The following is a 14,145-nucleotide window of genomic DNA, read 5'->3' on the forward strand; positions in this document are numbered from 1 at the left end:
CACTGCTACAACTGAATAATTACGTCTCACTTATCTCAATTGCAGTTCTAGTGACTAATTCCGTAGTAACGTGTAAACTAAAATATGGTATTGGGAAGTAGAATTTAAACTTAAGGCGATCTTAAATTATTTAAAAAACTAACTCGGTTTCAAAATTCCTAAGTAATGTTTAGACATTTTACAGAGGTAAACCCATGGTAATTAAAATAATATTAAGTGTAAGGCCTTATCAATTATATCAGAATTCACAAGTTTTGGGTAAAATAAATATGTATTTCTACATATACTTTTTAATTTTCATTTAAATTTTGTTTGGGACAACATCACTCAATTCTAAAATTTTAATGTAAGGTAGTATGATTTTAGGACGACTTACTTGATTTAACATCATTTATAGTTTTCGTTTTCAATATATTTTGAAGTGGTATCACGACCACTCTACAAGTTAAGGGCATTTTCTATTCTTGTACTAAGTGTCATCAATTTCTGTCCACCTTTGGTCATGAATTTGCAGTGTTACGAACAAACTGCAAATTTCATTGGTATATTGAGTGGGTATAACATATGCATGATCAAGACATTGACGGGAGATGGAAAATCAGGAAAAAAAAAGGTAAAACAGGAAGACTGCCAGACATGGGCTGTGTATCCTCGGGTATAAAAGGCGCGGAAAGGCCTTTTTCTTGGGCCTGATGTTAATCGCACAAGATCAGCAGTGACAAGCCAAACGCAGCCCGTAGCTCAGCAACAGAACTGAGATTAAAAAATAACATAAATTGGAAATGTGGCTGCTGGGATTCGAGCCCAGGTCTCCACGGCCACAACGTGGAATTCTCACCACTAAACTACAGCCACACCTTTTGTCTGTTTTAGGAACGTTAGGTTAGTTAGTCCCAAATCTTCTGTTGCCACACCATAAATCATCCCGCTATCAATTTAGCAATAGAACCTTGTAAGTTGTGTCATGTAAAGAGAAAGAAGAAGAAGTCTTTCTTTGCATCCATTTGTGCTGATTAATCAGGAGTTCAGGATCATGCAGACCTAACTAAAGCAGTCGTCACTGGGTGGCCAGGTAGCTCGTCTCCACTGCCCACTACCCACCGTCCTGAAAAAGGAAGACGCACGCAGCATCCAATAGGAGTATTGAGTTTCTTGTCCTCTGAAACGGAGATCATGCACTGTCGATCTCCCAGTTTCTTATTCTGTGGTTGCCACACCTTGATTTCCCTGCTCTCACTCTCCATCGTGCACACATAAAGATAGTAACCTGAAAACAGCGAACTCGAAGCTCGAACAGGTCACCATCGCATAAACGAAAAGACTGAAAGCGAAGTGATTCTGCTTTGGCCGATGCCGGTGATGCGCTAAGAAACGCAACACGCGTGTCACCTCGCCTTCTCGACGAGTCTCTGAAAACAATAACCAGACGCATCAGTGAGCTACCGAATCCCTTACGTATCTCTTTTTCTAATTCATCGCCTACATCCAGAACACGGCCGCATCACTGATGGATCGACAGGTACCGAATCATCTGCTCGCCAGCTTGGTCGGTGTCACCCAAGCTACACAAAACCAAATGCTTTTAAAGGAAAACCTTGCGATTCTCGTGGCTTAAGCTGGCCGATCCCCGCGCCGTCCGACGCTAGCTCCACTAGGAAGAACCAGAGCAATCGCTGTCCAGGACGTCGCGTGGGAGAGCACTTCCGGGTGTTCTCTGATGGGAGATGACGAGCAAAGCAGCAGCTATCAGGGCAGGTGAAGCAATAATATTCAGGTTCCGTCATCAGACACACACACCCAGCCAAACCGTGTCGTGTCATCCTCCAGCGAGCGGATCAGGCCTGCGGCTAACCTCCTCGTCGTGTCCCCTGATCCTCTCTGTATAAATAGAGGAGCTTGGCTTGGCGAAATGGCATCGACCTGCAGGGCGTATTTGTGCTTCCGTTATAATAGCATCTACTGTATCTACTAGGTACATGTCCAAGTTGTATTGTTTGGGTGATTGCTTTGTTGTTGTTTCAGCCTCGACCATCCATTTCTTTTCTCAAATTGTCTGGTCACTGGTATGCTGATGCTACTCAGTTTAGTTTGCCTCTGTTGTTTCGTTGGAGTTTCAGTAGCATGAACCTCTAAAAAGAAAAGAAAACAGCATGTTCGTTTGCTGAGAACAGTTCTGAATACAAAAACATGCTCAAAGAAAAGTTTGACTATTTAGCAAGAGAATATTATCAGCAGCTCCCGCTTTAACCAAATTGAATGGTTTTGTTTGTTCCTGCGCTCAGTTTGCTTTCTTTTACTTTTAAATTTCGGCAAGCTTTCTAGCATGATCCTCTACGGCCTCTCTAAACTCTCAAGTTACTGATATCTGTGTGGATTAACTATATCTGTGTGGTTTAACTCTGTTCTTATGTTCATGCTGTCTGAGGCTTGTTCAACGGATGCAAGTAGTATTTTCTTATCGTCTCAAGAAACCTGATAAAAAAAATGTGGAAAAACATGCTCAAAGAAAGTTTTAGCATGTTCTAACATTGCTTTGCTTATGATGTTTCTTTTTCTCCATGGTTGCAGATACTAGCCAGCCTGTGAAAATGGAGTCCTACATGAATGGAGCCAAATTTGATTGCTTGCTATTCGGTAAGTCTACCTGAAAGTACTATATTACAACGAACAGGGAGTTCTGCCAGCACAATCTTTTCTTCTCAGGTCGTCTTTGATTATTTCCTGACATGTTCAGACATGGATGACACTCTCTACCCACTGAGCTTAGGAATCAACCTTGCCTGCCGGCAGAACATAATAGGTAAGTAACACTTGCGCAAGTCTTCAGTTTCCACGCTGCAATTTTTGCTTGCTCATATAATTTGTACCACCAAATTGCAGACTACATGCTGAACAAGCTAAAGATTGAAGAGAGCCTGGTTCCCAAGATGTGCCTAGATTTGTACAGAGAATATGGAACTACAATGGCCGGTCTCAAGGTATGTCACAGCACTATGTTAGTTCCATTAGTCTCGACTTTCCGTTTATTTTGTTATTATTAAATCCACGTGTGTTCTGTTTCTGAAACAGCTTTTGGGCTACGATTTCGACTGCGATGTATTCCACGCTTGCGTGCACGGTGCATTGCCATACGAGAAGCTCAAAGCTGACCCTGTCCTGAGGAACCTGCTGCTCTCACTGCCCCAGAGGAAAATAGTAAGCTCATCGTTGAATCCACTCTCTGATATTTCTTGGTCAACGACACTTAATTTGTTGCATTTTCTCTGACCATTCAAAAGAGAATATCTCCAACAGTCATAATTCGTGTTGGTCAAGTGCAGATATTCACAAACTCTGACGAAGCTCACGCGGTAACGGTCCTGAAGAAGATGGGGCTAGAGGGGTGCTTCGAGGGAATCATATGCTTCGAGACACTGAACCAGCCGTCGCCTGACAGCCCAACTTCTGACAAGAGGATCCTGTGCAAGCCGTCTCTGGAATCCATGGAGGCCGTCGTGGAGATCGCCAAACTCGACCCCAAGAAGACAGTAAGCAACTTAACCATGCAAAATTACAAGCTGCAAGGCAGTAACTGACAGGACTGTTTCTTGGGCAGGTGTTCTTCGACGACAGCCCACGGAACATTTCCTCAGGAAAAGCTGCAGGATTCCACACCGTCATCGTAAGCTCTCCCTGCATAAATCCCCACATAATTAGATTACTGACAGGACTAGTGACATATACACGCTCTGAAACGATGATGCAGGTAGGGAGCTCGGTGCTGGTTCAGGGTGCGGACGTGGCGCTGGAGAGCATCCACAACATCAGGGAGGCGCTGCCGGAGCTGTGGGAGGCGGCCGGCGATCACGTCGACGCAGCCGTCGACCTCCGATCCGCTGTCGTCGCAGAGACCACCGTGCTTGCTTGAACCGTCGGCGCTGCCGGCGACATAATATGTTTCGTCCACCTTAAATATATTAACAGAAAAAGGGGGAGGCGAGCATCCAAATCCAGAAAATAACCACTACGTGCGTGTCGTGGGTGTACTGGGTCATAATCCAGGATGATGAATGTGTACGTGTTGACTGTGTTGTATATGTATCTGTGAAGGATGCATTTGGTCCAAAAGAACATATTGTTGGGAAATCAGCACACTCAAACGTACTCTAAAAATACAAAAGTGAAATAACATGTAAACTTCAGCATCACTCATGCACTAACATCGCAGATCCTTAAATGGAAAGTCGCTGATAGGGAATCACCTTCAAATCGATTTAAAGTGCTCAATTACGGAAGAAAAATATATGCATTAAAGATATATAGAGAAACATATTTTGTCCCAACGAAGGACAAGTCCTGGGTGACCTCACGACACAAATAGTTGATTTCTTCAAATAGGTAGGACAAGCCCTATATGCTCTCAGCGCATAGGTGTAGCAATAACAAATCAACACAAAAGGACACCAATCATTTTTAGGTGGGAAACCTCTCAAGGTGAGAGGAAAATTGACGGGCCGAAGCCACCCAAATCTTCTTCCACTATTAATAAATGGGGATAAAATAAATTTTTCTCTAGAGAGCATTATAAGATCTCATACATCAAGATACAAACAGATCTTAGATGCCAACAACAAGACTTGAGACACAAGAGTTGAAGGATACAATGATCAAGATGGTCTTCATAACCTTGTGGGCAAGGCCGGCGCTTGATTTAGCTTCTTCTTTCAACTTTTTCTCGTTTTCTTTTCTCTTGGTTTTCTTCTCCAATGGATGCCGTCTTGGATTTTTCTCACACCACTAAGTGGTGGCTCGATGGGAGGCTTATCCTCTCCCTTCCCTCATGTGGAATGTCCAAAATGACTCTTGGGCATATTGCATAACCCTAATGGGTAGTGGGATCTTACATATGTTTGGGTTGCCACAAAGGTTTCATTTAGGTCATCTCATCACACCTCACATGAGGAGGATACCCAAAATTCTGCCCCATCTGACTCATGTGGGGGTACCTCCATGCCCGTTGCCTTCCAACATACAAGCAACTTCTCACTTGGCAATATCTTCATCATCATATCCGAGCCATTCTTGTCGTATGGATCTTCTCAAGTCTTAGGGACTTGGAACTCACAACTTCTCGAATGCACTGATACCTGACTTCAATGTGCTTGGTTTAATAGTGGAAACTTGGATTCTTGGCAAGATGGATATCATTCTGATTATCACGAAATATATTGTAATTATATTTTTCCATGCCTAATGTTTGCAAAAAGTTCTTCATCAACAACACTTTCTTGCAAGCCTCAACCGTTCAATGTACTACGTATCTATTGTTGATAATGAAACACATTTCTAACCCTAATTTCCATGACACTACTCCCCCTGCATATGTCATCAAGTAACCAGAAATAGACTTCTTAGAATCTTCATCACCAGCATAATATGCATCTACGTAGCTTTGCAATAAAGGATCTCCGCTTCCAAAGCATATGCGAGATTTAGAAGTACCTTTGAGATACCTAAGAATCCACTTCACTGCATCTCAGTGAGCTTCCCCTGGATTTGTCATGAACCAGCTAACAACTCCAACTGCATAGGCAATATCAGGTCTAGTGCATAACATGGCATACATCAAACTGACAACAGATTGGTACGGTACTCTACTCATTTCTTCTTCATCCTTCTTGCTGCTAGGACATTGTTCTCAATATAGTTTTCTGATGACCTGCAAGTGGAGAGGTAACATTCTTTGCACCTTGCGTATTGAACCTTTCAAGTACCTTCTCAGTGTATCGTTCCTGTGAGAGCCAAAGCAACTTTTTTGATCTATCACAGGAGATTGGCATGCCAATTATTTTGTTATATGGTCATAAATCCTTCATGGCAAAAGATTTACTCAATGCATGCCTTCTTGAGGAGAGAAATCCTATTTGTGGCGTTTCCACAAATGAGCATGGCATCGACATATAGCAAGAGAATAATGAAGTCACCATCGGTGTACCTCTTCATAAAGACACAATGGTCAGGTTGTGCTTTATGGTATACAAGCTTAGTTAAGAATGAATCGAACATTTTTGTACCACCGCCGAGGAGCTTCTTTCAAGCCATACAAGCTCTTCTTCAATCTACAAACTTGGTGCTCCTTACCTACAACCATGAATCCTTTTGGATGCTCCATGTATATCTCCTCATCTATGTCACCATGTAGAAACGCTGTCTTCACATCAAGTTAATCAATTTCCAAGTCCATGGTGGCAGCAATGCCTAACACAACTCGAATCGAAGACATCTTGACCAGTGGAGAGAATATCTAATCGAAGTCAATACCCTTTTTCTGACTGAAATGTTTAACACCCAATATGGCCATGTACCTTGAATGTGAGCTATGTTCTTTACCCTTGTTCTCGAGTGCTTTCTTGCCTTTTGGCAAGCACACCAAATCAAAGGTGTCATTCTCATACGTGGATTTCATCTCATCCTGCATGGCTTTTGACCATTCATTCTTGTTCTCGCCAGACACTGCCTCCTCATAGCATGAAGGCTCACCTGCACCAGTCATTAACACATATTGATGTGCTGGGTATTTGGTGGAAGCTATTGGATCTATTTCACTTCTTCTAACTTCTGCACTGGTGTGGAATCACGTGGATTATCATCATCATCATAGCTAGTCATGTCTCGTACTTGTATCGCCTTAATTAGTTGCATCAAATCACTATCATCAGCATCATCATCATAGCTAGTCATGTCTCGTACTTGTATCGCCTTAATTAGTTGCATCAAATCACTATCATCAGCATCATCATCTCCCCCATGATCGTCATGCACGAGAGGAGCGTTAACTAGATCCAAGTCAACCTAAGGTGTGGGTGTGGTGACCTTCAGTTTCTCTGGTTTCCCAATATCTTGTATGGTTTCATCTTCAATAAAAGCCACATCTTAGCTTCTCACATTCTTCTTCTTTATTGGATCTTAGCTTATCACATTCTTCATCTTCACATGCTTTGTCACCATCTCCATAGTAAGCTTCACATACGGAGCTGAATTGCTAACTGACATAACAAGCGTGTTCCAATTGTTGGGCATGGAACTCAGCAACAACAATGCTTGCAACTCATCCTCATAGGTGATCTTCATGGCTGAAAGTTGATTTATATATCATTGAAAGACATTCAAGTGTTCAATCGCGCTACTACCTTGAAGGTACTCAAGCTTTCCAAAACATTATGATTACCACATGCTTATTCATAGTTGTCTTTCTCTCATACATTGACTCCAACTTCTACCACATCTCATATGCATTTGTGTCGTTTGCAACATGGTTGAATATATTGTGGTTGATGTACAATCTAAGCATGCATACTTCCTTTCGGTTCAACACTCGCCATTCTTCTTTCATAACACCATCCTGTAACATGTATTTCACAACTGGATGGTGCAGATCCTTGCAATAAAGGTTGTCTTCCATCATGGGCTTCCATAATGAGTAATTTGAAGAATAAAGCTTTATCATTTAACTTGTGGTGGCACCTTCTTCCAAAGCCATTGCAAACAGCAACCTCCGAGAAACCTTGAGCTCTCATAACACTCTATTAATTGAGAAATTAGCACACTCAAACATGATCTGAAAATACGTAGCGGAATAAGATGTGAACTTCTATACCACTCATGCACTAACCCCGCGTATCGTTGCTGTATCACGAAAGAAAACATATGCATCAAACATATATGGAGGAATAATTTTTTCCCCAACAGAGGACAAGTCATGGGTGCTCTTAGCACACAGATAGTTGATTTCTGCAAATAGGTAGGACAAGTCATATGGGCTCTCCACACATAGGTGTAGCAACAAGGAAATCAATACACAAGAACACCAATCCTTTTACGTGGAAAACCTCAAAAAGGTGAGAGGAAAATCCACATGCCGAAGCCACCCAAATCTTCTTCAACTATTAACAAATGGGGATCTAGAGAGCACTGTATGCTCTCAAACATCAGGATACAAGCAGATCTTACATGCCAGTAACAAGATTTAGGGCACAAGACGTAGGGATTGGAGCAATCTAACCTTGTGGGCAAGGCTTGACACTTGGTTTAATTTTTTTCCTTAAATTTTCTCTCTTTTCCTTCTCTCTTGGTTTTCTTCTCCAATGGATGTTGTCTTGGATTTTCATGACACCAATGAGTGGTGGTTCGATGGGAGGTTTATCCTCTCACTTCCCTCATGTGCAATGCCCAAAATAACCCTTGGTAATAACCCTAATGGGAAGTGGGATCTTGCACATGTGTGGGCCGCCTGAAAGGCTTCATTTAGGACATCTTCTCGCACCTTACATGAGGAGGATACCAAACATTCTCCCCCATCTGACTCATGTGTTGCCCTGCTGGTACCGGCCTAGGACGAGACCCACCTATCTCCTAATTGGGCCGCGTTGCCAGAAGATGCTCACCGCCGCCCATGTAGCTGTTGGAGATATGCCCAAGAGGCAATAATAAAGTGGTTATTATAATATCTTTGTGTTTGTGATAAAAGTTTGCATACCATGCTATAATTGTATTAACCGAAACATTGATACATGTGTGTTATGTAAACAACAAGGAGTCCTTAGTAAGCCTCTTGTATAACTAGCTTGTTGATTAATGGATGATCATGGTTTCGTGATCATGAACATTGGATGTTATTAATAACAAGGTTATGTCATTAGTTGAATGATATAATGGACACACACCCAAATGAGCATAGCATAAGATCAAGTCATTAAGTTCAATTTGCTATAAGCTTTCGATACATAGTTGTCTTAGTCCTTCGACCATGAGATCATGTAAATCACTTACACCGGAAGGGTACTTTGATTACATCAAACGCCATTGCGTAAATGGGTGGTTATAAAGATGGGATTAAGTATTTGGAAAGTGTGAGTTGAGGCATATGGATCAATAGTGGGATTTGTCCATCCTGATGACGGATAGATATACTCTGGGCCCTCTCGGTGGAATGTCGTCTGATTAGCTTGCAAGCATATGATTTTATCATAAGAGATGACATACCGCGGTACGAGTAAAGAGTACTTGTCAGTAACGAGGTTGAACAAGGTATGGAGATACCGATGATCAAACCTCGGATAAGTAAAGTATCGTGTGACAAAGGGAATTGACATCGTATGTAATTGGTTCAATCGATCACTAAGTCATCGTTGAATATGTGGGAGCCATTATGGATCTCCAGATCCCGCTATTGGTTATTGCTCGGAGAGGAGTCTCGACCATGTCTGCATAGTTCGCGAACCGTAGGGTGACGCGCTTAAGGTTCGATGTCGCATAAGTAGATTTGAATATGGTATGGAGACGAAGTTTGTTCGGAGTCTCGGATGTGATCCAGGATGTCACGAGGAGGTCCAGAATAGTCCGGAGAATAAGATTCATATAAGGGAAGTTGATATCTGGGTTTCGGAAATGTTCGGGATTTTTCCGGTGGTTGACTGGAAGGTTCTAGAAGGTTCCGGAGGGGTCCTCCATGGGGCCCACGACCTAGGAGGCCTAGCATGGGCCGAGGGGATGCTCCCTGGCCTAATGGGCCAGGGGCACATGGCCCCAAGGCCCAGGCCGGCCAACCCCCTAGGGTTTCCTAGGGGGGGATCAACTTGGGGGAGGGGAAAGCCCTCTCCCCCCTCTTGGCCGCCGCCCCCCCAACCCTAGATGGGAAGGGGGGCCACCTTGGCCGGCTGGCCCCCTATATAAAGAGGGGAGGGGGTGGCTGGCCACACCCCCCATCCATTGCCTCCTCCTCTGGCCGCCTCTCCCTCCACCATACGCTGCTCCGGCTTAGGCGAAGCCCTGCAGTTTTTCTTCCTCCACTACCACCACCACGCCGTCGTGCTGCTGAAATTTGGAGGAGATCTACCACACCTCCGCTGCCCGCTGGAACGGGAGAGGAAGGAGATTCATCGACACCGTACGCGCGACCGAGTACGGAAGTGCTGCCGGATTGCAAAGACCGGGGACGATCGTCTACACCAACAACGAGATTAATCTCGTAGGCTTTGGAATCTTCGAGGGTTAGTCTCATCTCCATCTCGTTGCTTAGATCTTGTAGATTAGGTCTTGGGTGTTCCATAGATTAGATCTTGGATTTATTCGTTTTGCGGTAGGAAATTTTTTGTTTTCTATGCTACGAACCCCATCAGTGGTATCAGAGCCATATCTATGCATAGATCTGTTGCACGAGTAGAACACAATGGTTTTGTGGGCGGTGATGCTCTTGTTGCTTTAGTTTGTGTACTTTGCTTCTTGCGGGATGGTGGGATGAAGCGGCCCGGGCTAACCTTACATGACCGCGTCTCATGAGACTTGCTCCACGCTTGACATGCAACTTGTATTGCATAAGTGGCTTTGCGGGTGTCTGTCTCTCCCACCATAGTGAAGATTGTAATTTACACTTCTATTGTCAACACTAGTATCACCGTTGTGGTTCATGTTCGTAGGTAGATTGGATCTTACTCGAAAACCCTAAACCACGTAAAATATGCAAACCAAATTAGAGGCGTCTAACTTGTTTTTGCAGGGTTTGGTGATGTGATATGGCCATGATGTGATGATGATTATATTTGATGTATGAGATGCTCATTATTGTATTATGGCAACCGGCAGGAGCCTAATGGTTGTCTTTAATTTTTGTTAAAGACCTGCGTGTCTATTCATCATGTAATAGCTTTATTTCAAGTAGTTGTTATAGTAGCTATAAGTGATGGACAACCATGAAGCGGCGCCACTGACCTTGACGCCATGCTGGTGATGATGGAGATCATGTCCGTGCTTTGGAGATAGAGATCAAAAGCACAAAGAAGAAAGGCCATATCATATCACACATTATGAATTGCATGTGATGTTAATCCCTTTATGCATCTTATTTTGCTTAGATCACGACGGTAGCATTATAAGATGATCCCTCTCACTAAATATCAAGATAATAAAGTGTTCGTCCTTAGTATGCACCGTTGCTAAGACTTGTCGTTTCGAAGCATCTCGTGATGATCGGGTGTGATAGACTCTACATGTGCATACAACGGGTGCAAGCCAGATTTGCACACGCGGATACCAAGGTTGCCTTGACGAGCCTAGCATGTACAGACATGGTCTCGGAACACGGGATACCGAAAGGTAGAGCATGAGTCATATGAATGATATGATGAACACTTTGAGTGTTCGCCTTTGAAGCTACATCTTTTCTCGTGAAGATCGGACTTGGTGTAGTGGATTTGGTTCGTGTAATCACTAAGACAATGCGAGGGATGTTGTTTTAAGTGGGAGTTCACCTAGTTAATTTCAGAATTAAAATTGAACTCAATTTATCATAAACTTAGTCTAAACTCTTTGCAAATATGTTGTAGATCATGGCGCCCCCCTCCATCAATTTTAACCAGTTCCTAGAGAAAGAAAAGCTTAAGGGCAATGGTAGCAACTTCACCGATTGGTTCCGTCATGTGAGGATTTTCCTCACCGGTGGAAACCTGCAATTTGTGCTCGAAGCACCGCTAGGTCCCCCACCACCTCTGCAGTTGTCCGAGGACATAAAGAATGTTTATGAGACTCGGGCAACTCGGTACTCCGAAGTTCGGTGTGCCATCTTGTGCGGCTTAGAGGCAGAGCTCCAAAAGCGTTTTGAGCACCACGACCCCTGTGAGATGATGCGTGAGCTCAAACTTATCTTTGAGACTCATGCGGCCGTGGAGAGCTATGAGGCCTCGAAGCAGTTCTTTACCAGCATGATGGAAGAAGGCAGCTCCGTTAGTGAGCACATGCTCATCATGTCCGGGCATGCGAAGAAGCTCAATGACTTGGGGATGATGATCCCTAACCAGCTGGGTATTCATCGTGTCCTTCAATCACTGCCACCAAGTTACAAGAACTTCGTGATGAACTACAACATGCAGAACATGAATAAAGATTTACCTGAAATCTTTTCCATGCTGAAATCTCTTGAAGTAGAGATTAAGAAGGAGAACCAAGTGTTGATGGTCAACAAGACCACCAGTTTCAAAAAGCAAGGCAAACCTAACAAGGGTAACTTCAAGAAGGGCGGCAAGAAAGTTGCACCGCATCCTCGAGAAGCCTAAGGCTGGTCCTAAACCCGAGGCGTGTGCTATTAGTGCCGGGGGAAGGGGCACCGAAGCGCAATTGCCCCAAATACTTGGCCGATCCGAAGAGCGGCCACGTCAAAAGAAAGGTATATTTGATATACATGTTATTGATGTCTATCTTATCGGTTCTCGTAGTAGTGCCTGGGTATTTGATCTTGGTTCGGTTGCTCACATTTGTAACTCAAACAGAACTCGCGGAATAGACGAAGCCTGGCAAGAGACGAGGTGACGATGCGCGTTGGAAATGGATCCAAAGTCGATGTGATCGCTGTCGGCACGCTCCCTCTACATCTACCTTCGGGATTAGTTTTAAACCTTAATAATTGTTATTTGGTACCTGCGTTGAGCATGAACATTATATCTGGATCTTGTTTAATGCAAGACGGTTATTCGTTTAAGTCTGAGAATAATGGTTGTTCGATTTATATGAGTAATGTCTTTTATGGCCATGCACCTGAGATGAATGGTTTATTCTTGTTAAATCTCGATAGTAGTGATACACATGTTCATAACATTAATGCTAAGCGAATGAAATTGAATGATAATTCTACTTATATGTGGCACTGTCGTCTTGGTCATATTGGAGTGAAGCGCATGAAGAAACTCCATTCCGATGGACTTCTTGAGTCACTTGACTTTGAGTCACTTGACAGATGCGAAGCATGTCTAATGGGAAAAATGACTAAAACTCCATTTTCTGGTACAATGGAGCGAGCTACAGACTTATTGGAAATCATACATACCGATGTGTGCGGACCAATGAGTGTAGCATCGCGCGGTGGTTATCGTTATGTTCTAACCTTCACGGATGATCTGAGTAGATATGGATATGTTTACTTTATGAAACATAAGTCCGAGACTTTTGAGAAGTTCAAGGAATTCCAAAGTGAAGTAGAAAATCAACGTAACAAGAAGATTAAGTTTCTGCGTTCTGATCGCGGAGGTGAATATCTGAGTTATGAGTTTGGCATGCATTTAAAGAAATGCGGAATACTTTCACAGTTGACACCGCCGGGAACACCACAGCGTAATGGTGTGTCCGAACGTCTGATACGTCTCCGACGTATCGATAATTTCTTATGTTCCATGCCACATTATTGATGTTATCTACATGTTTTATGCACACTTTATGTCATATTCGTGCATTTTCTGGAACTAACCTATTAACAAGATGCCGAAGTGCCGATTCTTTGTTTCATTGCTTTTTGGTTTCAGAAATCCTAGTAAGGAAATATTCTCGGAATTAGACGAAATCAAAGCCCAGGGGCCTATTTTCTCACGAAGCTTCCAGAAGTCCGAAGGAGAGACGAAGAGGGGCCACGGAGGGGCCACACCATAGGGCGGCGCGGCCCCCCCCTTGGCCGCGCCGGCCTGTAGTGTGGGGCCCCCGTGCCGCCTCTTGACCTGCCCTTCCGCCTATAAAAAGTCTCCGTGACGAAACCCCCAGTACCGAGAACCACGATACGGAAAACCTTCCAGAGACGCCGCCGCCGCCGATCCCATCTCGGGGGATCCAGGAGATCGCCTTCGGCATCCTGCCGGAGAGGGGAATCATCTCCCGGAGGACTCTACGCCGCCATGGTCGCCTCCGGTGTGATGTGTGAGTAGTCTACCCCTGGACTATGGGTCCATAGCAGTAGCTAGATGGTTGTCTTCTCCCCATTGTGCTATCATTGTCGGATCTTGTGAGCTGCCTAACATGATCAAGATCATCTATCTGTAATTCTATATGTTGCGTTTGTTGGGATCCGATGAATAGAGAATACTTGTTATGTTGATTATCAAAGTTATGTCTATGTGTTGTTTATGATCTTGCATGCTCTCCGTTATTAGTAGATGCTCTGACCAAGTTGATGCTAGTAACTCCAAGAGGGAGTATTTATGCTCGATAGTGGGTTCATGTCTCCGTGAATCTGGAGGAGTGACAAGAACCACTAAGGTTACGGATGTGATGTTGCCACTAGGGATAAAACATTAGTGCTATGTTCAAGGATGTAGTCACTAGTTACATTACGCACCATACTTAATGCAATTG

At 43.7% G+C, this 14,145-nt stretch overlaps 1 protein-coding gene and 1 non-coding gene across 2 annotated transcripts; one reads left to right on the forward strand and one right to left on the reverse strand.

Moving 5' to 3' along the window:
- Window positions 1–783: 783 nt before the first annotated feature.
- TRNAH-GUG (transfer RNA histidin (anticodon GUG)) lies at window positions 784–855 on the reverse strand. Its single transcript has one exon. It is a non-coding gene; the product is annotated as a tRNA-His (tRNA).
- A 960-nt stretch (window positions 856–1,815) lies between these two features.
- LOC127331992 (uncharacterized protein C24B11.05) lies at window positions 1,816–4,125 on the forward strand. The gene is made up of 8 exons (XM_051358240.2): window positions 1,816–1,972; window positions 2,569–2,634; window positions 2,735–2,800; window positions 2,881–2,978; window positions 3,070–3,195; window positions 3,321–3,527; window positions 3,596–3,661; window positions 3,746–4,125. Exons 2-8 carry the CDS (start codon window positions 2,589–2,591, stop codon window positions 3,905–3,907), a joined length of 771 nt encoding a protein of 256 aa, XP_051214200.1. The 5' UTR covers window positions 1,816–1,972; window positions 2,569–2,588; the 3' UTR covers window positions 3,908–4,125.
- Window positions 4,126–14,145: the final 10,020 nt, after the last annotated feature.

The sequence above is a fragment of the Lolium perenne genome, chromosome 2 (genome assembly GCF_019359855.2).
Source record: "Lolium perenne isolate Kyuss_39 chromosome 2, Kyuss_2.0, whole genome shotgun sequence".
NCBI classification, from domain to species: Eukaryota; Viridiplantae; Streptophyta; class Magnoliopsida; order Poales; family Poaceae; genus Lolium; species Lolium perenne.

Excerpts from the sequence above, each read along its gene's own strand:
- LOC127331992 (XM_051358240.2), top strand. The coding sequence starts at position 2,589 with ATGGAGTCCTACATGAATGGAGCCAAATTTGATTGCTTGCTATTCG. Across the intron at positions 3,196-3,320 it reads CACTGCCCCAGAGGAAAATA|ATATTCACAAACTCTGACGA; the intron begins GTAAGCTCATCG and ends GGTCAAGTGCAG. Across the intron at positions 3,662-3,745 it reads CAGGATTCCACACCGTCATC|GTAGGGAGCTCGGTGCTGGT; the intron begins GTAAGCTCTCCC and ends ACGATGATGCAG.